Source organism: Eurytemora carolleeae, unplaced genomic scaffold (genome assembly GCF_000591075.1).
Source record: "Eurytemora carolleeae unplaced genomic scaffold, Eaff_2.0 scaffold600, whole genome shotgun sequence".
Taxonomy (NCBI): domain Eukaryota; kingdom Metazoa; phylum Arthropoda; class Copepoda; order Calanoida; family Temoridae; genus Eurytemora; species Eurytemora carolleeae.
Genome location: NW_019397594.1, coordinates 19,717 through 45,098, shown reverse-complemented (window position 1 = coordinate 45,098; position 25,382 = coordinate 19,717). Strand labels below are relative to the sequence as shown.

At 32.7% G+C, this 25,382-nt stretch overlaps 4 protein-coding genes across 4 annotated transcripts; 2 read left to right on the top strand and 2 right to left on the bottom strand.

Annotated features, from left to right (window-relative positions):
- Positions 1-211: 211 nt before the first annotated feature.
- On the bottom strand, positions 212-11,470 carry LOC111715085 (cullin-3-B-like). Its single transcript, XM_023490338.1, has 18 exons — positions 11,390-11,470; positions 11,164-11,273; positions 10,783-10,920; positions 10,395-10,588; positions 9,632-9,766; positions 8,701-8,815; positions 8,061-8,138; positions 7,584-7,672; positions 7,112-7,192; positions 6,110-6,194; positions 5,599-5,673; positions 4,669-4,741; positions 3,505-3,596; positions 2,795-2,867; positions 1,935-2,075; positions 1,542-1,648; positions 790-1,044; positions 212-398 (listed from the first exon to the last, which is right to left on the bottom strand). Exons 1-18 carry the CDS (start codon positions 11,397-11,399, stop codon positions 237-239), a joined length of 2,013 nt encoding a protein of 670 aa, XP_023346106.1. The 5' UTR covers positions 11,400-11,470; the 3' UTR covers positions 212-236.
- LOC111715086 (E3 ubiquitin-protein ligase E3D-like) lies at positions 11,452-13,447 on the bottom strand. The gene is made up of 3 exons (XM_023490339.1): positions 12,930-13,447; positions 12,452-12,538; positions 11,452-12,131 (listed from the first exon to the last, which is right to left on the bottom strand). Exons 1-3 carry the CDS (start codon positions 13,211-13,213, stop codon positions 11,465-11,467), a joined length of 1,038 nt encoding a protein of 345 aa, XP_023346107.1. The 5' UTR covers positions 13,214-13,447; the 3' UTR covers positions 11,452-11,464.
- Positions 13,448-13,871: 424 nt separating this feature from the next.
- On the top strand, positions 13,872-17,537 carry LOC111715074 (probable ATP-dependent RNA helicase DHX35). The gene is made up of 4 exons (XM_023490326.1): positions 13,872-14,135; positions 14,232-14,322; positions 15,377-15,459; positions 17,379-17,537. The coding sequence occupies exons 1-4, from the start codon at positions 14,103-14,105 to the stop codon at positions 17,520-17,522; spliced, it is 351 nt and encodes a 116-aa protein (XP_023346094.1). The 5' UTR covers positions 13,872-14,102; the 3' UTR covers positions 17,523-17,537.
- A 1,784-nt stretch (positions 17,538-19,321) lies between these two features.
- On the top strand, positions 19,322-24,532 carry LOC111715075 (uncharacterized). The gene is made up of 7 exons (XM_023490327.1): positions 19,322-19,385; positions 19,844-19,898; positions 20,512-20,573; positions 21,105-21,161; positions 22,146-22,247; positions 22,289-24,004; positions 24,450-24,532. Exons 1-6 carry the CDS (start codon positions 19,363-19,365, stop codon positions 23,439-23,441), a joined length of 1,452 nt encoding a protein of 483 aa, XP_023346095.1. The 5' UTR covers positions 19,322-19,362; the 3' UTR covers positions 23,442-24,004; positions 24,450-24,532.
- Positions 24,533-25,382: the final 850 nt, after the last annotated feature.

Sequence of the window (25,382 nt, the reverse complement as noted above, 5' to 3'; positions counted from 1 at the left end):
AAGGTGGAGATAAAGGATCTAAACTATATTTCTATCTATGGAAGGTGGAGATAAAGGATCTTAACTATATTTCTACCTATGGAAGGTGTAGATAAAGGATCTTAACTATATTTCTACCTAGGGAAGATGTAGATAAAGGATCTTAACTATATTTCTACCTATTCAAGGTGTAGATAAAGGATCTAAACTATATTTCTACCTATGGAAGGGGGAGATAAAGAATCTAAACTATATTTCTACCTATGGAATGGTGATGTGAAGGACTCGTTGACTGAGAAGGTGTGTGTGGGTTCGATCTCTTTAGTTTTGGGAGACTTGACAAGGATCCTCTGACTTGGTTTACCAACTGAAAGTGGCTGCAGGGCTCGGGTCAATTCACGGTCAGGGATCAAGGTTTCCTGAATAAAATAATCAATCAATCAATAAATCAATCAATCAATATAAAAATTTTAGTCAGAATATATTTGATCAATTATCAATTTTCTGGTTTTATTTGCATTTATTCAGTAGTCACTAATCAATCAACTTTTCGCAATAAACCTCTAATCATTTTACCAATTATTTGCAATCAAATTAATTACTATTCGAAATCAATCTTTGACTGTAGCCAAGACTGTAATAGGCCAAGTTCTTAAACTAAACCCTAAAAGGGATTACTACCGTGATGTTAAGCTTGGGACTATTTTTAATGATTTCTAGCGTAATTGTGCCATCAACATTTCACAACAAATTTTACACGCTTCCCGCCACCCCTTCACCCTTGTTCTGTGTATTAATGAAAATATTTACCGCCTTAATCTCCTCGTAGGACAACCTCTCCCTAGTGTTAAACATGAGAAGGATCACCATCTGGTAGGTGTTGACACAGAGGATATGTTTCTTCACGTTCCTCTGTGTATCCTGGTCTGTGACCTCATCATCCTCTCCTCCCTTCTTCCCAGAGTAGAATAAAGAGTTTAGGTCTGCAGTTCCAGCACTAGGCTGGAGAGTTAGGATCCTACCACTATGTTTAGCCAAGTAGAAGTTCTTAAACACACCAAACGCCTTAACACAAATTCTTTTAAAATTAATTTACAGCGGCTGAGGTGTACACAGGGGGAAGGGCTATGGAGACTGAGCTCCCCTCCCCCCTGGATCAATGGGCCCCAGTTAACGGAGATGCCATTCGTCAAATCGATATTAAAACAAGCATAATAGTTAAAAAGGTCAATTAAGAGTAATCAATAAAACGCGTTTGTTCATTTAGAGCCCATATTTTAAGCATGTCGGCTTAGAAAAAACAGATCTCATACTTAGTAGAACAATTAGATGTCGAAAAAGATTGAATCAGAGAGAGAACGTTCTATCACTTACAAAAATGTCAATATCGAAAAAGATGGGTTTTGACTAAAAATTTCATTGTTCTGTTATTTTCATTTTGTATTCATCAGGATATTTATCAACAAATTTCTAACAAGATAATTTTTTAAAAGGTCAACACTCAAGCAGACGGTAAACAAAAACTGAATGAGCCTAAAAAGTGGCGCAAAGCATTTATCTACCTGAGCTGGTATCCTAGTAAGGTTGATGGGAGGAGGAGCATTCTGTCCAGGCCAGAAACCTGTAGTTAACACTCGGACACTCAGATCTACTCCGTTCAGACTCTTTTCTACAAATATTAACAATTACAGAGTATCAAAAATAAACCAATCCTGGGATAATATAATCTCTGTAGATGAAGGTACATTAGAATAATAAAGTCCCTTTCGCAAAGAAATCGTAAATGAAAATAAACAGTTTAAAGAAACAAAAACATGGATATCTAATTAATACATGATTAGATGATAAAGGGGTTAAGGGTATCGTTGTTAAATGTAAATTGGGCATCACAGTCTTTGAATGAAGGGCCACTAGAAAATACGCTTACAGTCCAGTTTAATCTTAATTGATTTTACCTGTGTTTGCTAGATGTGTCTTGAACTCCTCGTTAAGAGTATTAGATACAGTCATATCCTTAAACATTCCTTCAAGTTTACTAGTAAACTGACATCCACACTCACTCTTCAGTTTAGATATCATCATTTTCTCAGAATCATCTAAAAAAAATTGAAATTATAAACAATTGTGTGAAAAGTGTGTAAAAAGTTGTAAAAAAAATACAAATTAAATTAAAAAGGATGTAAACGTTCATCAAGAATCAGGACAACAGTTTAAATACATCCTAAATAGTTGGCAATCAGCCCTCTCAATCAATCAAATGTGTTTGAAGCAATTCCAGTTCTGGAGACTAAGACGCCAACGGGGGTTAAGCCCACAAAGCCCCCCCCCCCCGTGTTGTGGCCACAAAATGAACACCCAGGAGGTGCGGCATGATCTGAGTCCTAAACCTACCCAGAAGCACAACCAGAGCTGAACTTCCAGCTATAGAGATTCTAGATGACCCCAACCAAAACTTATTATACACTTGTTTGCTTTCGCTCGGATCATTATATACAAAGTGCCAGCACCCCCCCCCCCAAAAAAAAAAAAACTCTCATGAAATTGACTTTTATTGTTGTACTGAAAGGTAACTAATGAAACTGACTTTTATTATTGTATTGAAAGGTAAAACTCGCATGAAACTGACTTTTATTGCTGTACTGAAAGGTAAAACTCAAGAAACTGACTTGCATTATAGTAATGAAAAGAAAAATTCTACTGAAACTGACTTTTAATACTGTACTGAAAGCTGACTTTAATTATTGAACTGAAAGCTAAAACTCTCATGAAACTGACTTTTCTTATTGTACTGAAAGGTGGTGTGACTAAGACTGACCTGATGCAGATTTCTGGTTGAGAAGTCTACGCGCTAGATGTCTCTTATAATATTCCTCAAATGCATCCTTTTCCTAAAATATTTTTAATATTCAGATCTATGGTCGGAACTTCTGGATGAATATTGTTAATCTTAAACACTTGATCTATATATCCAATCTGGACACTTCTAAATCTAAGAATAAATAATAAATCCTTTGTGACGTTAAAAAGCGTCCCCGCATGAGATAATGCCCGAATAATGTAGCACTTATAAAATTAATTTAAGAAACATCTGCTAAACGTTATTATTTAATTACATCTGTATAATAAAACTAGAAATTTCGTATGTATGTTCCCTATAGCCGACAAAAACATTTTTTGAGGCTAAACAAATTCTAAAATTTGTATTTTTTTAAATCGATTTTTTCCCCTTAATTTTTTTTAATTCCACGGCCCTTCTACTATTAAGGTTATAAATGTAGAAATACTAGAAAAGATGTAAAATACAACATTATGTTTCGAATGTTTTTTTTCTTATAAAGAATTAAAAACCATGTATAAACTTCTAGCAAATGTATAAATTATGTAAACATTAGTCATAAAATGTAAAAGAATCTATTTAAATATTTTGAAATTTGATGAACTGACATTATCTCAAGCCCGGTCCCGGACACTTTTAAACCTGAATAAAAGTTATCCCTACAGACTATAACCTGGACCACCTATTACCTGCAAGAATCTGAAAAGGATCATGGATTTGTCGAGAACCAACTCAACCTCAACATCACTCAATCCCTTCACTCCCTTCTTTAGCTTGTCATCTAGATAAACATTGCAGTGTCCACTATACAGAGCATCTCATATCATATTAGATTATCTCCAAGCTTTAACGACAAAATAAACACATAATACTCATAAAACTTAGCATTTTATGCAACACAATTTCTATAACAGCCTTATTCAACTTTTCAAAATGATTCATTCTTCTTAATTTTTTTGATTAGCCCCGATAATCGTAATTGAGACCGATTGACGATCTAATATGGTGTGGGCCACCCTTTATAAACGTGTTAATATTGAGCACCGAGAAGATATTTATAAAAAAAACCAACCCACCCTCATCAAAAAATTAAACCCCTTTCATTGTTTCAGTTTTTTTCTAGAGCTTTTATTATTGAATTGTTAAAATAAATAGTTTTGGGTAATGGTATCAAAAACAGAATTTTTTTTCCAGTTTTTCATCTTCAATCAACACCGCAATTATCCACAATTTTTCTAAATATTTCCCCCTGATTTGATAAAAACTATATTGTTAACTTTCTAATAATAATTTAAAGATTATTTTATTCCTTAAAAATCCCCCTCCCCCCCTTCTCTCTCCAAACTATGATTGAAAACAAATATTTTTGCATCAATAAACCTGCACTTCAAGATCTGAAAGAATGTGCATTTTGCAAAAATATCTAAACTTCCCTCAAATTTTTCCTCTTTCCCCCCCCCCCCCCCCATTAACCGCTACAGTCCCCAAATTTGTAAGTTTATAAAGGGAATGTTCGCGTAATTTTATGTGACTCTCCAGTCTCCAGGCTCAGATGACAATGACCTATTTACAACAATAACTTAAAATGTCTGATTAAGTATAAATATTTTGTACTTGTTATTTAGTTTTTAAGTGTTACATGAAGTTTTACTTGAAATTACGCTTACAGTCTCTTTAAGTCCTAGGTAGTCAACAATCCACTATTTCGCCTAATGTTTTCTTTATTTAGTTACAATCATGCACCACCATTTTTAAATATCATTTATTTCAATTTTGAAAAAAAAACATTTTTGGAACCTTTTTGATTTCTTGGGACATTAACTATTTGACCTTTTGTAAAGTTAATTACTTACCAATAAACAAGGATAGAAACTCCGGACTTCTTGTGTTAAGATTGAGAAAATATTCAAAATCACCAGATATCACCTGAAATAAAATTTTATTCTCACAAAATTCTCTAGATTCTAAAAATCATTTAGACCTCATTTTTATGCTAAAACTTGATTAAGTATTTAAAGATTATGAAGTTTTAAATACTCCGTCATTAGTCAACAGTTTAGAATTGTGTTTTGACAGGTTTTGGTTCGTATTCTTCGCCTTAGATCAGGATCCGCGGATGCGAATATTTTTAGGGATCCAGAGCCCGCCATTTAAAAAATTAGGGTAAATACGGTTCAGGTCTATGCTGTCGTTGGGCCTTATTTACGGCTTGAGCTTTCGGATTCAAGCAGCATCTTATTTTCAACAAAGTTAAGTTAAAAAAAATGGTTAAATATTCTATTTGGCGGATTTTCATGGTAGGAATTGGCGTATTCCGGGTTTATATGAGAACAAGACTCAACAATGAGCCAATTATTCTCCACTAAAAGCAACAGAGGTCGGTTTTATTTTCATTGTGCCTAACTCCTTAAGTCGAACCGAAGATCTTGCAGCTCTTAATCACGTGACACAAGCTGTCGCCAAAGTTGGGTTGAAGATTGGGTCTTAAAGTCGGGTTTAAGGAATTACGACTCGAGCCGAAGTTTTTAAATCGCAGACTCAGATAGCCTACAAATTGCGGATCCAAAGGAATACGGAATCTAAGCACTAGGTGCTAACCTTTGAATTATGAATTAATGCTATATCAAATAGCTAAGATATAGCTAGGTATCTTAAAATTCGAGTTTGATATGATTGATTGATTCTTTTTTCAAAGATAGGTGTTACAATAAAGTTGCAAACTTGACAAGAAAAGATAAGTTTAAGGATAAAAAATGAGTTGAAATATATGAATGTCTCGTCACCTGTTTGAAATATTTGTCCATGGAGAAGGATTGAGTGAGGAAATCATCAAACCTGTCTTTTAGTTCCAGTAGATTCTAAATACAAGGAGTACAATAAGATGTAAGATAAAAGTTGAAGTTTCTCTTATTGTTTGTCCGATCATAACTCGGAAACCCCTTGACCAATTGGCCACAAATTTGATCGGGGAACTAGGAAGAATCACGGGAATGTTCCCTGTTTGGTTTTTTGATTTAAGTTGATTGGGTCGACTATTATAGCGAAAATTCCGTTTCCCGGGAAAATCACCTAAGTGCGGGTAAACGGCGGGAGCTAGTAACTATGAGTTGAGTAACCTGGGCAGCGCCGGGTTCCCAAGCTAGTAAGGCTATTAAATGCGTCTGTAAGAATGAATAATACAACTAATTTTTTCAGGGGAATGGGCGACTGTGTATCCTCAACAGTCTTAAAAATGTTGTTTAACTATCTGGATGTGAACGAAGAGAATGGTAGAATATTAAGATATAAATGAACCTGAATGTATGTAACGGCGTTAGTTTGTTGACTCTGCTCATCTGTAGCACTGGTTACCAGGGCTTTACCTTCCTCTCGTAAAAACCTTGATATTTCAATTCATTAATATATTATTAGATTAATTCATTAATTCACTAGTTGATAATTCATCAATACACTAGTAGATCATTTCATTAATTATATTAATAGATTAATTCATTAATTAACTAGTCGATTAATTCATCAATTCATCAAAATATTAGTAGAATAATTTATCATTAACTAGACCCACTAGTAGATCATTTCATCAATTCACTAGCAGATAAATTCATCAATTCACTAGTAGATTAATTCATCATTACACTAGTAGCATCAATTCACTAGTTGATCAATTCATCAATTCATCAATTCATGAGTAGATTAATTCATCAATATATTAGTAGATTAATTCATCATTTCACTAGCAGATCATTTCATCAATTCACTAGTAGATCATTTTAATCATTTTAATCATAAACTAATAGATCAATTCATCAATTAACTAGTGGATGAATTCATCAATATATTAGTGAATTAATTTATCATTTCACTGGCAGATCATTTTAACCATTGACTAATAGATCAATTCATCAATATATTAGTAGATCACTTTATCAGTTCACTATTAGATCAATTCATCCATTCACTAGTAGATCAATTCATCCATACACTAGAAGATCAATTCATCCATACACAAGTAGATCAATTCATCAATTCACAAGTAGATCAATTTATCAATTCATTAATATATTAGTAGATCACTTCATCAATTCACTAACAGATTACTTTATCTTCATCAATCTATGAATTCGTTTAACATTTTCATGTCTTAATAAGTTAATCAATTCAATCAATTTAAAAATTCTTCTTTTGTTGAAAATATAAGTTAATCTTCAAGAAATGTTCAATGTTTATGACCTGGATCCGGATCTAGGATCCGGATCGGCATCAAAAGGTTATTGATCTAATGATAATAATACATACTTTGAAACCGCTTCTCCAATAGTTTTATGTCCGTCAGTAACTCGACCAAACAGTTTAAACATGCAAGCCAGGTCTCCCATTCTAATTAATAATAATAACATCAATAATATCATTTAAAAGAGTAATAATAATGATGATAATGTTAATAATAATGATAAAATTGATTATAAGAACTTTTATTAATTTTAATCATAAACCATGAAAAACATTTACGATATATTGAGAGTACTCAATACACATAGAAGCATGAAAGGGGGGGGGATAGGGATGATAAATTAGGAGAATGGAAACTTGTTAAATAAAAGTTTTGTTGGACCTTCAAAATAAACACTAAACCGTATACACAGAAAAGAGTCATGTTATTCTTGAGCATATGAACTACCCCACTACCCTCTGTATACAGTATACACAGACCTGTTATTCTTGAGCATATGAACTACCCCACTACCCTCTGTAGACAGTTTACACAAACCTGTTATTTTTGAGCATATGAACTACCCCACTACCATCCATCTCAACAATAGTTTTCATGTGACGTCTTATCAACTGTTCTTCTACAACCTGAATAATAATAATAATAATAATGATAGTTTCATTGTAAATGATAAAAAACACAAAATGGGTTTATAATGGGTATTGGGTACTATATAGTTTTATTAAGGGGAAGGGAATGATTTTTGATCAAAGAAAAATTGAACATCAAAGGCAATTTTTGTTCAGAGGGGGGGGGGATGATGATTTTTCACGAAAATGTACACCCTGAAATCCAAGTAAGGAATAGTAACCTTAATTGGCTTTTATACCCTCAGTCCACTCGCAACGCAAATATTTTGTTGAGTAAAAAATTACATTTATTTAGAATGAAAACTCCCAAAATCAACAAAAATAACATACGAGAATTTTTCAATAACATAAACTTCTGATTCTTTTAATATTCTTTTTTATTTACCTCAACAATTCTTGGTTCTGTGGTTTCATCAAGATAATGTGTGGCTCTCTCCCCTTCCTCGTTTATTCTAGCCTCAACCTAGATATTTACAGGTACAGGTACAGGTAGAGGTAGAGGTACAGGTACAGGTACAGGTACAGGTACAGGTACAGGTACAGGTACAGGTACAGGTACAGGTACAGGTACAGGAACAGGTACAGTAAAATTAGGGACTATCCGTACCTATTAAAAAAAGCCCCAAAAACTCCGATAAAACCAACTGAAAAAACCACCCTTAAGTGTTTTTTTGGGAGCTTTTATTGGGTTAAATTAGAATTTTTCAAATATTAGCCTTTTCTTCACTCTTATATTGATAAACTCTTTAGGAAATGTGGTCTACTATCAATGATATTGATTATCTGGGAGGTTACAGCACTAAAACTAACGAGTTTAAATTTTTCTTTTTGCGGAAACTTGATTGATCATTTCGAGATGAGTGGAATGGTAACAATTTCACATTTGTGGGATTGAGAGCAAAACGCACCGATGCCATCAAACTAGAGAATTTAAGTAGCTTAACCAACTGTAATTAGCTCAACCTACTGAACCCCCTATTTAAAAATCCCGACCCCTGAATCCTCTATACTGAAGGATAACCAACCTTGTGAATATATGAACTAGCACTGTTCTCCTCCAGGAACTTCTGGCTTTCTATCATATAGAACTCAGCGCTCTGCTTCAAGAAATGACTCTCAAAGTCTTCTTCGTAAACATTTCTGCAAAAATTAAGAAAAATAGAATAGGTTTAAAGGGACTTAACGCGTAATTTCAAGTGACCTTCCATTTAAAGAGGGCCATCCCCTATTCACAACGGCACTTTTAAAACATTTATTCCTGGAAAATTCAGAATGTGTCCAAGGCGGTTTTCTTAATTGAATATTTTCATTCTACGACTTTTAGAAAATAAGTATTAATATTACTTAAATGTAAAACAGCTTGCAAACTAAGTCACCAATAACAAAAATTAGGAAAAGTTTGTGTCATTTTGATCAATTAAAGGTTCAAAGCGCACGAATGTAAATGGAAGTTACTTGAAATTACGCTTACAGTTCCTTTAAGAAAGGGGATAAAAGAGTTCTACATTGGACAATATTCTAGCTGATAAAATTCTTTTCAAATCAACTTTTTATTATTAATTGATGGCCATAAATGGTTCACATCTGTAACCTTAAAAGGGTTGAGCTCGACTGGTTTTTTTAAAGATAGGAAAAGAGGATATCTTTACAATTACAACATAATGATAATTCCAATGGTAGTAGTTAATTGTTAAAAAGAAGGTGGCAAATCAAAAATTCCTGAAACGATCGATTTTAATTTATTTTCCGTTGTCAATCATTTTTGTACAGGGTTACCCTTAGAAGGATTAGACTGTTAAGAAAGCCTAAAAATTTTGAAATTTGACAATTCCGAAGTAAAATTAAACATAAATATATATAAGAAAACAGACTGCATAAATTTTGTACAATCTTCTCTGAAGTCTCATCCTTTGTGGTTAACCGTATAAAATATGAATTTCTGAAACGTGAATATACCTGGTGTCTATCCCGAGCATCATGAGCATCTGACAAGCGTTCTTTATCGCCAACCTGTCAATAATCTCCCCTCTTCTCTCCTTTATTATCATATCCAATAAGGTGACACGAAGATGGTTTCCAATACATCCATACCTAGAAAACAATAGTTATCGCGGTAACCGATCATCCGAACTAAGGACTTTCCGACCTACAATAGGTGACGTTAAAACTTCAAAATGGGATATTTTTCTATTGAAATCCGTAAAAACGCACGGGGGTTAAAACTAAGTTATATATTTTCTTTAAACTACTTGATTATAAAAATAGGAACTAGTAGACGAAAATGATACTTACATTAAACGACCCAAAGTGTATAAAACATTCATACTCAAAATGGTTGTTTGTATGTGCCACAGTTTTATTGCATAAGAATGTAAAAATTTTCCATAGATGAAAAAAATTAGTTCTTACTATTATGAGAAATAGGTGTTATAATTTTTGTCATTTTCCCTAAAGTCAAAGTATCATGTTTCGTAAGCTATCTTAGTTCCACATTTATTTCGGTCTGGGTTGACCCTCTTCAGTTCTTGAGATTTGTTTCTAAGGATTGAAAAACCTTGCTTTAACTGACAATTTTGTCCCTAATTACAAGACCAGAATCCCCCCCTGAGCCCGAGAAGAATGATTTTTGATGAATTTGGAGAAAAAAATGAAAATTTATGCCTCAAACAGCAAGTTTTTTATCCTTTCTGGGGAAAAATAAACTTTCCATAAAACATACCTGACAACTTTGTCCCTGAATATAACTAGACCAAGGTTGTAAACGTTCTCACAATTATTCTGCTGAACGTATACACGATCCATGTACATCAGGATATCACGTATCATCACCATACTCGTCTGATGATCGTTCCACGCCGCGTTCAACGTCTGCAGGAAGTTGTTGTTTAAGGCGGAGAGAACATCGTTACGAATCTAAATAAAGATGTAGTGTTGAAACGATTTGTAAAAAACTAAAAATTGGATATCAACTGGAATTTTTTTTTGGAAATAAAATGAGTTTAGAAAATTGGTGGAATTATTTTTTAATTGGACATTAATGGATGTAAATTTGCGTTAGTTCAGTTATTTTCTACAATTTTTGATGATGGGGGGGGGGGATTACACACCTTGCTCTCTAAATGATTAGTCACGACCTCCCTGAGCCCTGAGTAAAGCCTCTCTCCATGCTTGTGCAGTACCATTGTGTACGCATTCCTGTACAACTCCTCGAAACTTAGTCCGGAGTTGTTCTTCCGCTGGATTTCCTGAAAAGTTAAAATTTCCGTAAGGAGTTTTTTTTTGGCAATTATTGCAAAAAAAAACTACAGATTTTTTCAAACAACCTTCGGAAAAAATATTAAATGACTAAAAAAATATGATATTCTCATAAAAACCTCCTTGAAATTATAATGTTTACTGTTTGTTTTACATACGATTGTTCGTTAAAAATTATGATTAGTGAAATGGTTTTTCATCGTTAAATACAATTTACTTGTAAGATAATTCACCTGAATTGCAGCTTTCAGTAGATTCCAAATGTTTTCGACATACTTTTCATCCATCGTCATAGGAAACGCTCGAATCCGCATTTTTGCTTCTTTCTTCGCCATTGCGCCTCCTGGGAAAACAATTTTATTTGCGAATTTTTTAATCAAGGTTTCGAAGATTTCGTGTTTTTCGTTGGACACAATTTTTAATTTATAATTTTCATAAATAAATACATTTAATTTTCACCTTTCATCATCTTGATTTCCTTTTATTTAAAACAAATGCTGTCTGTTGACATTAGTATTATATCTGAAAAAATTATCAAAGTTGTTTAATGTACGCAACCTTTGAGCCATTTATAAACTTGAGATCATTCGGGAACTTATCACAGCTGTTGTTAAAAAATTCAATACTTTCTCCCATCATTTGTTTGTTTATAAATATTTCATCTGACGCCTGTTGGGAGGGGCCTGATGTAAACACCACCTTGGCCACAATCTCTTTTTCCAAGGTCTCTCCAATAGAACTCCTGTAGCATTCAAGATGTTTATCAACCACCCAAATATGATATTTAGTACCGTTTTCATCAACGCACGTAAAGCGTGGCATAATTTGAGCAGATTCTTCAATCCGTGCGCTCAAAATGCACACAAAGTTGTCCAGAAACGACGACATTTCGGGATTTAATGGAGTTTTATCTTGCGAGGAGACAAACTCCAGAGAGTGGCTGAAAATCTCGAATGTATCTTCTATCTTCTCCCCCAAACAAAGTCCGCATACACATTTTACTTTCAAATCCTGTAAAAGGATGTTATCGTTGTCAAATATTTCTTCACGGAAAACGCAGAGACCGGGTCCAAAAAGTATATCTGACGCTTTAAAAGATATATCCGGGGGTGCGTCAAGTTTGTTTACGCAACAAAACCAGTTTTGTGTTTGTTGTCGCCAGGAAGAGGATGGTAGGGGTAGAATTCTTTCCGGTTTCATTCTATGATTTTAGATTCGTTTTACTTAAAATATTTTAAAGTCTACAAAACATTGAAATGTATCTATGCAATTCTAAATTATAATTTTTTGTGTCAAGACATTTCTGTTAATATCCTGAAAAAACGTGCAATTATTAAAAGAATGTTCCTAAAAAACTTAACTCTGGTTGCAGAGCTCGACCCATTTGGCAATACATCTTCGGCAATGACAGACTTTTTCATAAAGAAATAAGAATTGTATCGCCACATTCAGAATATAAACAAGAGGAAAAGCTTTATTTTAACTCAAATCAAATATAATAATGTAAAATCAGAATATTTCCTTCCAAGAATACTAGAGCATGAACGGCACTGAATTGAGTAGTCCTCCTTCAAACGCAGCTTAGGAGCTTGAGCCTTCAAAACCGATCTGAAAAAATCCGACATATAAACTGGTTTGAAATTAATTTTTAAACCCTTTGATTCACCACAGTAAGGAATACAAAATTTGCACTCTGCAGTTAACTCTACATAAAATAATTAAACACTCTCTGAGGAAAAGGGAACCATGTTAATCAAATCTTAGATTATAGAAAATCTTTAAATTAGATAGATAGATTGGAAAAACCAATATTTTATTTGGTAATTATTTGTGTATGATATCAGTGTTCTCATATTCAAATTTTTATATCTTCAAAACTTTCAGATTAAGAATTCTACGGGATTAATTTATTCCTAAATTTAATTATGAAGTAGCAAATAAGAAAAGGAATAAAAAATATCGAGTCATATTACTTTGTTATGCTACGTGTCATTGTTACCTGGGCACAAAGTCCGGCGTAGCAATCATCTCAATGTTTATTCTGTCTCCAATCTCCAGCCCAGCCATTAGTTCAACGCGGAACCATAAACTATCCTGGCCGGCCGCCGGTTTCAACCTCATGGACGTTTCCTTGAACCTCAATTCAGGCGAAGAGAACTTTGTTTGATTGATCTTCAAATCATGGTCTTCAGCTGTGATTACAAGGAATTCATTTTGATTTGTCCCAAAAAGAACAATATTGGCGACATTGAGCCGGCGCCGAACTTTTATAAAAACATCCATTTTATGACGGTTTTCAGATCATAAATTATAAATAATTATAAATCAGAAACAAAACTGGGATTTATTTCTAGAAATAAATCAATAAAATTATAGATAAAATTATAATTAAATCAGAAAGATCACTGGATAAATAAGACTCTAATTATTGCAGAGGGAAAACTAAATTTGAAGATAGAATAGAAATTAGAGACTCAAGAGAGCGAGAAAAATGATCATTGAAACAGTAAACCAGTAAAACCCATTCTGATGTTCTGAAAAGAAACAAAAAAGTAAATAAAGAAACAAACAAAACAGTTTAACCCTGTGAAAACCAAATAATTTTTTTTTTATAAATTATTAAAACAACCTCTTTTAAATCTTGATAGCAGGTATAAATAGAGAATTGAGGACAAAAAATAAAAAAGTAAAGGTTAAACACTTAACACACAAAACCCACAGGCCTAAGATTTCGACAAGATGTAGAACTAGGTGATCATTTTAGTCGTCTTTGTTTTATGTTCAAAAAATTTATTAAAAAAAAAAGTAAACAGTTTTGATGTATTATAAAAAAATGGCACATAAAATATTTTTTATTGTTTTTTTTTAATAAAAAAATTGGATTTAAGAATACGACGCGGCAATCGACCATGGCTCAATAGTCATTTTGACTTCTGAACGTTTTTGATCTACAATTACAAAATTTCAATGGAATAGCCAAACCAGTCTTTATTTAGTTCAAAATTTTGGTTTCAAGCTCATGCTAGTTTAAAAGTAGTTTTTCATGCCGTTTAAATATTAAAGTTAAATGCTTTTTAGGTATAAACGTTACATAATAAGACAAGTTCTTATTTAATGTTTTTTTTTAAAAGATAAAACTGTTGAGAAACCAAGAAAAAGTGAAAGAAGAAAGATGACTGGGGGTGCAGGTTTCTTGCGGCCGAAGGTTATATTTAACATGATTAAAGACAAGGGGTCTGTCCTAGTATAAGATTTTTAATTAATTGAATTGTAATATAAAATAATATCTGTATGTATTCAGGATGATGACGATGATGATTACTCGTTTAAGATTGATCGTCAGGATATCCTTCAAACCTCTCAAACCACATTTATCTACAATCAAAACCCAGGGATGGATCATATAATATTTTGATTTTTCAGGGGTGTGTATTTTCTCAAAAAATAATTCCCCCCCTTTAGAAAATCATTTCTTTTCTCCCAAAAGTTATTAAGGATTTTATTCGCTGAATTAGGGAAAATTAATTATATTTAGAGAATAAATTAATGAATTCTTGTGTAAATTAAATCATAAAGTAGGAAAATAGTTGCCTTTTATTGTCTAATTATAGCCTCAAAATTTTTTTCTTCAGAATTATCTTCTTAAGTTGGGGGGTGTATGTAATTCATATTAAGACACACCCCTGGATAGTTATAACAGGTTTTATATATATTATGCAATAGTAAATTCAAGTATCACTTAATCAAAAATTTTCCATTTGTGCTATTTCGTCCGAAAAGAAAGTTTCAATCGTTTTCTTCCGTTTTCAAACATTTAACAAAAATATGTAAAGTGTTACGTGTCTAAGATGAAGAAATGGATTTAAAGTCAGAACTTTTGTATTGTATGAAGATTACGGATTAATCCAATTCTTCTTCAATATCCTCAAGATTAAAAGGGCCAACAGACAGGCGTCCAAGAAAAAAGATGCACCATATAAAAGTAGTCTGTCCTAGTGAACGATGTCCCCCTCATATCAATTTTGTACATGACCAAATTAGTATTTATTTAGTATTATTTAGGGTTAGGTTAGTTAAGACACTTTCTGGGCCGAGCGCTGCGGCCACATGGTCAAGTATATCAATGTCTGACGTATTAGATCCATGTAAAAAACTGATAGGAGGGGGGGGGGGGGGGGGGGGGGGCAAAAATCGTTCTCTAGGAATTTACCTATAAAAGTTCCAACCTTGAAACAATTTTTCGACTAGTTCGTTAAATTGAAAATTAGAATTTTATTCGTGTTGGTATTTATGCAAACTTCAAGAGATTACAAATATGTTGGATATTGTAGATTTTGTGAAACCTTTATTAAGCCAAAAATAATTTGAAAGTTATAAACAATTCCCCTATACTCCTCAAAATTTATTGGCAGAATTCTTCAATTTTGTTATATTTTCTGTTCCTAGGATTACATCTTGATGCTCAGAGACAGAAACTTCCTGTCTACAAAACAAAACATTCCCTTTTCTATCTTCTAGAAAAACACCAGGTTAGAGCCAAACTTTTTTTTTGGTTTAAAGGGACTGTAGAGTGTAAACCTAATTTCATCGTCTGATTCACAACAGTACTCTTCAAACAATGGTTTTGAGCAATAATGATGAGGATATTCTTATTTTTCTATTTGTGCAGGATTTCTTTAAAAGTGATTTGCGGATTCATGCAATATACATCTTGGATAAAGAAGGAAATAGCTCACAAAAAGATTTTCAGAGGACCGTTGTTAATCGGGCCTGCAGCTTTTCCAATTGGAGTTCACTTGCTCCTTTAAACAATTAGTCTCTCTGATTTTATGTTCTTCTGCTCAATCTTATCTTCATTCTCAGTGCTCCAGTTGGAGCTTTATATTTCACTTTATTAAGGAGGTATTTTTAAAAAATTCAAGCTGAAAATAGTAGAGTAAAAAGAAAAAGAGAATAATCAATAATGAGACATTACCTTCAGGAGTGAATAAAATTTTTAAGAAATGTGCTTGGGGGTGGGGGTGGGGGTAGGGAAATGGGAATGATATATAAAGTAAAAATATATACACTTCAAACGGGGTTTAACTTGAAAACTTTTAAAAAACATTTTATTTCATACATTTTAGTACGTTCGACGCAACATGTATTAAATTCAAATTTATAGTTTCTGAAATAATGTAATGAATATACAATAAAAAGCATATTTTTATGAGGAGATATCAATAATACGTAGAATTAGTACTAGATTAAATTGGAATTCAATTAAATGAGGCTGTATAAGGATTATATGGAAGGGAGGGGTCTGAATAAAGTGGGGCTGTCGTCATTTCTGATTTCAAGTACTATGAAAGAAATAATTGGGTATTATTTTATTGTTGTTGTTCTGTTTAAAAGATTGTTCTGTGAAAAAGGTTAAAGGGACTGTAGAGTGTAGACTGTGGTAAAGTGTGAACACGTAATTTTAATGCCCAGTTTTCTACGGCACCCTGTAAACCTTCGTCTACGCATATAAATGATGAAGACACGCTCTAGAATTGATGTCAAAATGTAATTTGTTTTCTACAAGTGAATTGCTGATTTATAGACATTAAGCAATAGAAACAATGAAGGAAGTTGCTCAATGCTATTCAGACCAAGGTTTAAGATTACGGTTTAAATTGTTAGTGAAATGTCGTTTAAAATAATGTCGACAGTCCCTTTAAGTAGATAAGAGATGTATAGTAGAAGATTATTTAAGAATATTGACAAAAACATGTTTTTGTATTGAAGGTTTGACAGCGATTATTATTATTATTATTATTATTCTGAAATTCTGAAATACGTGGTAATAAAAATTATAAAAGTCAGAACTTTTGTGTCGGGATTCTCGGGATCATGTATTTATCTCCATATTATGCAGATCCTACGGATTCTACGGATTAATTTAATTCCTCTTCGGTAACCGGTGATGATCATCATTCCATGCAGGCAGCGTTCACACTCAAGTTTACAAAGGGGGAGTGGAGGGGACATAGAAAGTCTAGGATTATACAATTTTAATAATTGATGGGAGGGGGGGGTAATTCTTGTAAATATTCCTTGACATCTGTCCTGATCTCTATTTACAATAGACAAGTTGTTCGTCTGAATAAAGTGTCTAATGTGTTTACCATTTCAAGGGGGGGTGATTTTTGATAATCTGGGGGAAAAATGATAAATTGGAAATCAAAAGGAAAGGTTTTTTCATCCTTTTGATTCTTTTGATACGTGTTCTTTTTTGATATTTTTTCATAAAAAAATATTTATTTTCCACTAAAACTAGCTTTTTTTTCTCGCCTAATTCTGCGAAGAGTAAGTTTTTTAATGTTGTTTTCAGATTTTTGTTGTTTAGAGGTAGTTTCTGAACGTTGTTTTTACAGGTTGTTGTTTTTGTTGTTTAGAGAGGTAGTTTTTGTATTGTTGTTTACAGGTTGTTGTTGTTGTTGGAGAAACAGGTTGTGGGAAGTCAACCCAACTGCCACAGTACATTCTTGAGGCTGGATACACAAATGCGGGAAAGGTAATAACATTTTATCCCCCTCCCTCCTGCCTCACCTCCCAACAAAATATATAATAAGTGTCTCTAGAAATAATCGGAAGAAATTGTTTTAAGTAAAAGTGGCGTAAAAGAAATGGTTATTAGGCAGTTTAATGTAAATGCCTGCATAATCTTCTCGTTCTGAAAATCCTGTAATTAATTTGAAAAAAATATTCTATTCAATATTCTTTGTTCGAAAGAAGGCTTGGTAGAAGGCTTAGATCACGTGTCATGCACAAATTTTCTAACATAAATTCATTGTTATCGTAATTTCAAGTGACCCTTCATGCAAAGATGGCAATTCACGATTTACAATGGTACCCTTAAAAGCTTTGTCTGATCAAGTATGAATTAGATATCCATGATTTTGTTTCTTTAAACTGCTTATTTTCACTTGTGGTTTCCCTGCAAAAGTTACTTGTGCATTTCTTGCTTATGAGGAACATGGGAAAAATTCACACTTTTCGAGACAGAAAAATTAACGTTACCTTCTACATTTTTGATGAGATAAAGGCTTGAAGGGTGCTGGGCATTGCTACCATTGCGTGGAGGGTCAGCTAAAATTCCGCATACTGCAGTCCCTTTCAATACAAATGCTGTGACATTCCAAGTTTTTTTATTAGAAAAATATATTGACAGAATTCAGTATAATTTAAATGTCAAAATGATTTTTAATTTTTTTGTACCGGCGGCCATTTCGTCCATTCGAAGTTTTGTAAGATATCCCAATTTGGTCGTAATATTAAAGATTACATTTGAATATTTTAATTTTATTTTTGGCAATTTGAAACTTCTTACAATTAATTTTCGGTTTGTTATTGATTAAGGAAATAAAAAAAGATCTACAAGGAAAACCGAAGATTAGTTTGTTAATTTTTTTCATTAATATTTTTTCGAGAAACTCTAAGATGGCCATTCTAGGTAATAATGTCAGAGGGGTTTTAAACAATCAACTGAGAGTTAAAAAGTTATAATGTGACTTGCCGAGGTTTTTGTCACTGACTCTGGATGTGCAGATCTGCAGAACGATTATAGACATCTTAGATGCATTAGGGTTGATAGACTTAAGCCCAAAAACTTCCTAAAGAAATATCTGTGTCCTATACATTTATGGTAGTGTAAAATATAAATAATTTGTAAATGTTCATTTTTCAAAAGAAAGCTTGCGCGGAGGCCTATATCATGTGTCATACACTTTTCAAGCAGGAATCCATTTGAAAATGGTGTGACATTCGTCATTTTTTTTTAGAAAAACATAAGTATTCAGCTTAATTTTAATGCCTACATAATTTTTGAATTTGCTTGAAAATTATTTAACTAATGTAAATTATAGATGTTCATTGTACGAAGGCAGGGTTTAAAGAAATAATACTGTTTTATGCACTTTTCAAAGAGGAATTCATTTAATAATTGTGCTGTGACATTCGTAGTTTTTTGGGGACGAAAAGTAAGACACGAGAAAGGTAGTAGTCAGCTTAATTGAAAAAAACCCAGATTTTTTGTTATATTTTTGAAAATCGTTCAAAAAGCGTAGATGTTCATTCTTACCTGTGGTGAGACCCATAAAACTGTGAAATATGAAGACAACATTAAAGTAATCTTGTGTGTATATGACGTTTTCATATACGCACTGTCACTAAGAATGTAAAATTTTGCTGGAGGAAATCGATTCCAATTTCTCAGAAAAGTATGAGACCTGTTCTGTATCTACCCAATAAAAATTTGAGGCAAATCAGTTCATAATCATAAATTAGACAGCCAAGCAAACTTAACAGGCAGACAGAAACCATTTTATATATATATATACCTAAATTATGATTACGATTTATTTAGATTTGACGAGAATTTTTCCCGCGAGCACACTAAGATAAAATTTATGACAGAGGGAATTCTGATCAGGGATCAAACTGATGTTGAAAAAAAGATATGATTATTAGTTATTGATTTTATTTCTGGGTTAAGGCTTTTTCTTCGTCAAGCTGTTTTATTGGATGATTAATTGATTGAGTTATTAACAACTTTGTTAATTCATTGATTATTTGCTTTGTTGATTGATTCCTTATTAAGATGTTTTCCTTTTATGTTAATGAGGCTGAGCAGTGAGCATTTTTACGGAGTAGAAATAAAATTAACTTATTCGTTAAAGGGATCTTCTATTTTTCCCTTGATAGCTTGGAACTAAGTAAATTCTCTTGTTGATTGATTAATTGATCAAGTCATCCTTTCGTTCATCAATTCTTTAATTCCTAATTCATTGATTAATTAAATGTTAGGTTGTTAGGTTTGTTGGTTGGTTGCTTGCTCGATGATTGATTGATTTATTTATTCACTGATATTCCATGTGTTTGATCCGACAGAGAATTGATGGGAGATCCTCTACTCAATGCGTATTCAGTTCTAATACTGGACGAGGTACAACTCTTGTATTTTTAAATATGTTTTATGATAACCCTCCAAATACCTGGTTCGCGATCTTCAATAGAGCACAAATAAAGGGAAACATTTTTCTTATTTCTCGCGGATTTATACAACAGTCACAAGAAAAGAAATTAAAAAATTTATTCTTTTTAAGTAAAAAAAACGATACTTTCTTTTCAATGTTACCCAGACAATAGTTTATGCCAATTTTACAACGACGTAATTTCATTTAAAACTCTAGTTTAAGAGTTTGAAATTAAAGGTTTTAAACATTTTTCTGAACAAAACTTTTGAAGTTATTCTTATTTTCTAGTTATAAATTGATCATTTTTACGGCGGATTCTCTGCTTAAGTGGCGCCAGTCACTTTCTTAGAGAAACCCCAAATGAAAATAAACAATTTTAAATTAACAAAAACGTGGATATCTAAATTTTACAAGATCAGACAGAGTTTTAAATGGACCGCTGTAAATCTGACAATGCCATCTTTGCATAGAGGGTCACAATTGAAATTAAGCTTACTGTCCCTTTAAACTGAGGGACCCATGCAATTACATCGACAGTCCCTTTAAGCTTAAATATTATCAATTAAACTTATTATTATCTAGGTACATGAGAGAACTGCACAAATAGATATTATAATGGGACTACTGAAGAAAGTTTTAAAAAGGTGAAATTCATTTTTTTTAATTGAAAAATTCTTAGATCACGTTTGCAACTTAATTTATTTTGAAAATTAAAAAAAATAATTTTTAAAAATTTTTTTAATAAATAATTTTTGATCTGATGAAATATGAATTCGCAATATAAGTGACCCTCCATCCAAAAGGTGATTTAAATTCTGTCAAATTTTTTGAAAAATTCTATTATGTTTGCAACTTGATTTCAAAAGAAAAAAAAATTTATTTAAATTTATTTATTTACCCCTCTTATTAAAATTTATTTAAATTTTTTTAATAAATTATTTTCAATTCGCAATTTAAGTGACCCTCCATTTAAAGAGTGTCTGGCTTGATTCACATCGGCTTTCTTTGAACAGTTGTCTGAGAAAAAATTAATAAATTTCAACGCTGGGTTTATTTATATATGAATTAAGCATACGTGCAACTTTTTAGATAGAGGAGCACTTAAAATTATGACTATAATTCTATCATGACCGACTTATTTATTTATTTTTTATTTTAATTTTTATTTAATTTAGACGTCGTGACCTGAAACTTGTGATATCTTCTGCAACAGTGGATGCTGAATACATTAGGGACTTTCAAATTTTAGAAATTCAGAACGCCGCGCACTACTCTTTGATCTCTTTCGTCTCATCTTTCATTATTCTATTCAACATCAAAATTATTTTTGAAAGTTATCATTTTTTTTGAAAAATACATCTGAGTGTATTAGTGATGTTTAAATTTTATATATCTTTAAATTCTTGACGCCGCGCAAACTTCTTTTAAACTCGTACAATTTGTCTCATCTTTCTTTATTTGAAAATTAATTCTCATTTTGTTTTTTATAAATACATCCGATTATATTAGCGATGTACAAATTTTAAATAAATTGAAATTCTTGACGCCGCACACCCCACTTAAACTTGACAGTTTTTCTTATCTTTCTTTATTTAATTCAACATTAAAACTATTTTTCATTTTGCTTTTAAAATTAATTTAACATTAAAACTAATTTTCATTTGTTTATAAAAATACATTTAAATATATAAGAGATGTTTTCATTCTAGAAACTTTCAAACTTATACAATTTTTCTCACATTTCTTAATTTAATTTAACATTGAAACTATTTTTCTTATTTAAAATTACATTTGAAGATATTTAGGGATGTTCAAATTTTAGATACATTGAAATTCAGGACGCCGTGCACCCCTCTTATTAATGCGTTCAATGTGTTTCTTCTTTCCTAAGTTTAACATTAAGATTATTTCTATATTATTGATGGTAACATTTTATACAGTTTCAAATTCAAGGCTACGTGCATCACTCTTTATAACTTGCTTTTTTCTCATCTTTCTTCATTGAATTTTTTCATTTTGTTTTTGATATTCAGAAATTGAGTCCATCGTTAGTTTGAAAATACAATAAAAAACGTCTCAAGACTTTATTTAGTATTTTCAATCTCTTCATCCTGATCAACCGAAATCTTGTTTTGATTAATTTTTCAAAACATTGAAAACATTTCTTTTGAAATCCTAAAAGGTAAATATAAAATTAATTTTGAACTGTTATGAAGAGATTTCTTTAACCGGGGAGCAGAGAAGAAAACCCGGCAACTGGCGACCATCCTCTCCGTCGAAGGGCGAAGTTATTCCGTCGATGTTTTTTACTTAACCAGGTAAATGTTTTTAAATTTATTTAATCTTAAAAATTCATCAGTTTTTCGCTATTGAGAATTGTGTCACAGTTCTGCAAGGACATGAAAATGACTCTCTCAACATCTAAGACATACATTCTGACAAACTCAAGGAATCAGGGCTTCTGGAAGGTGGAGGAGGAAACAATTGAAGAAATTCTGATTGCCAAGTATTTGGGAGTCAGCATACAAGTCCGAGGCAGATCAATGGTAGGGAAGTACGAATCAGATGTCATCAGAAGAGCAACAAACTGTGCGTTCTCAATAATGAACCTGACCAGAGGGTCAATGGATAGATCACTGGTTGCCAGACGACTATGGGAGGCTTGTGCCATCCCATCAATACTTTTTTGCTCGGAAGCAATGGTGTTCACCAGGAAAACGTTGGCGGAGCTGGAACGAATACAGTGTATGGTGGGTCGTTTCATCCTCCAGGTTCCTGCATCCACCTCAAGGGTTTTGGTTTGGTGTGATGCAGGTTTAATGCCCATGGAGCACAGGATCCAATGTAGACAGGCACTACTAATCTGGAATATCTGCAAGGAAAAGAACAACGACAAGTTGTTAGCAGTCCTAAGGCACCTTCTGGATGCTCAAGGTGATCCATGGGTTAAGTCATGGATGAAAATTCAGAGGGACATTGGGTTGATAATGGAGTACGAGAGAAAGCATGTGTTGGTAAAAGCAATGGCAGACAGGGCTGTGAAGTTCGTCATCAGTGTCTTGCGTACACAGCCAACCATGGCCACCCTCCCGCAACCATGGATTTGGTTCAAACCCCAGCCCCATGTAACTGACAGTAAGGCCAGCAAAACCATGAACATGGTGCGGGGTGGTAATGCCCTGTTGGGAAATCGGTATAAGAACAGATATGGAGCTAGACACGTATGGTGTCCCCTTTGTAAGGTCATGGGTGTCAGAGTTAAGCTGACTGAGTCCCATGTTATATTGTCATGTCCAGCATTATGCTCGTTACGGCTCAAGCTCAAGATCACTATGTTTAGAACAAAGGCTAAGCTTAAAGGTTTACGCTCGAACTGTGAGATCCTTAAGGCCTATCTTGGGGGGGATGGAAGTGGTAAAGCTGAGTTAATTGATAGAGGGCGGAAAATGGCTGTTATTCTGGAGGCATGGCTGTCTGCTTCAGAACCGTATGGACAGGAGAATGTTCTCTGAGATGATCGGTAATAAGTAATTATAGTAATCTCATAAATGTCTTGTTGATTCTTCAGCTAATGGAGTACCTTCTGAGGCATCTGGCATTAGCAGTACTTAAAATAATACTGTATTATCATTTTCATGAAAGGTACCGACAGGACCTTCATGCAACTGGTAAGTGTGCAGAGGGTTTGTGGCAGTACGCCATTAAACTTGACCCATGCTTGGTGGTACACACTTTGGCCTGTGTGGCCAACCATCAATGACACCCCGCTACTCCCTTTGGGGATGGTGCGGTGATGTGGGCTCTTCCCAAAACTCTCTTCGGACAGATGGGTGACTGTTTTATTTATTTATTAATGCACTAAATATAATGTACGACCAATTGCGTATATATTATAAAAATGAGTGTGCTGTTTTCAAAGGCTTACTTTTTAATCATTTTATCATTTTATCATTTTATCATTTTATCATTATTATTATTAATGTTCAGATAAAAGATTATTGGTGGGAGTAACAGTTGGGTCGGATAAAAAAGCAAAACCTTTTCTAACACAAGCAAAGAAAATTTATTTCGTCAGGTAAAAGTTTTATAGTCAGTTTTTCCAGCTTTAAAATAAATCTGAATTGAATCTATTTCAGAATTAGAATTTTGAGTTAATTAGTTTGTATTAAAAAGTTAATCATTATCATTTCCAAATTTTATTTCATTTTAATAAAAGAAGCCGGCTGGCATTTAGAATAACCATTAAAGGGACTGTAAGCGTAATATCAAGTGACCCTCTGTGGAAAGATGGTCACTTAATGCTCAAGTTTTTTTTGCAGAGAAACCACAAATGAAAATAAACGGTTTAAATAAACAAAATCATGGATATCTTATCCATACAGGATCTGATAAAGCTTTTAAAGGCATCGTTGTGAATCAAACATTGCAATACTTGCATGGAGTGTCAGATTAAATTTACTTTTACAGTCCCTTTAAATTAACAAAGGATTGATAAAATATATATTTTCGTTTGTTTTAAGTGAGGAATTTCCTGAACTGCCTGATTGCAAGCTATCCAACCAGACTAGATATAAAGTACCTAAACTTCCAAACCTCACTCAAAGGAATCTTTTCAAAATTTGTTATTTACTTTCTAATTTTATGCTTGTTCTAGTGACAGGAAAACCTCCTAAACCAGTATAATATTTGTTAGGATGCAAGGATAGTTAAAAATAGATACTTTTTCTGAGACAATTAATAGAATTTTGGCTTAAAGAAAGCAAACCCCTACCAGTATAAATCCAATGTCGCAAATCAGTTTGAGATTATAGATAACGTTCATTAATCAACTGTAATGGAAAGGATTGAAGATACCATTCTACCATTCTTGCAGATCTCATCTCACATAATAAGTTGTTTAATGTAAAAAGATGGTTGTATGAAAAGAGATCGTTTTATTATAACTGATCGTTTAATAAGAATACTTTTAAAAAGAAGTGATCGTTCAAAGAGAAGAGATAGCTTTATGAGAAGAGATTGTTTTATGAGAAGCGATTGTTTTATGAGAAGATCCCGTTCTATAAGACGAGATTGTTACATGAGAAGATACCGTTTTATAAGATGATATCGTTTCACGAGAAGAGATCGTTTAATAAGAAGAAATCGTTTAATAAGAGGAGATCCCGTTTTATACAAAGATATCGTTTAATAAGAAGATGTAGTTAAATAAAACGAGAATGAGTTTAAATCATTCCGTGCATTAAAAAGTTCCTTGCTTTGTAAAACTTTCCATTAATTAAATATTTGCGTTAATAAGGTTTTAAAAAACATTAAAACTTCGAAAAATTTCTTCTTAAAAAAAATTAAATTTTGCTCAACTTCATACAAAAATTTAAGTTTAAATTAAGTTTGGAAGAAACTTATTTGTTACTTTTCACAGAATAAATATTAAATATCTAAATATATTATTGAAC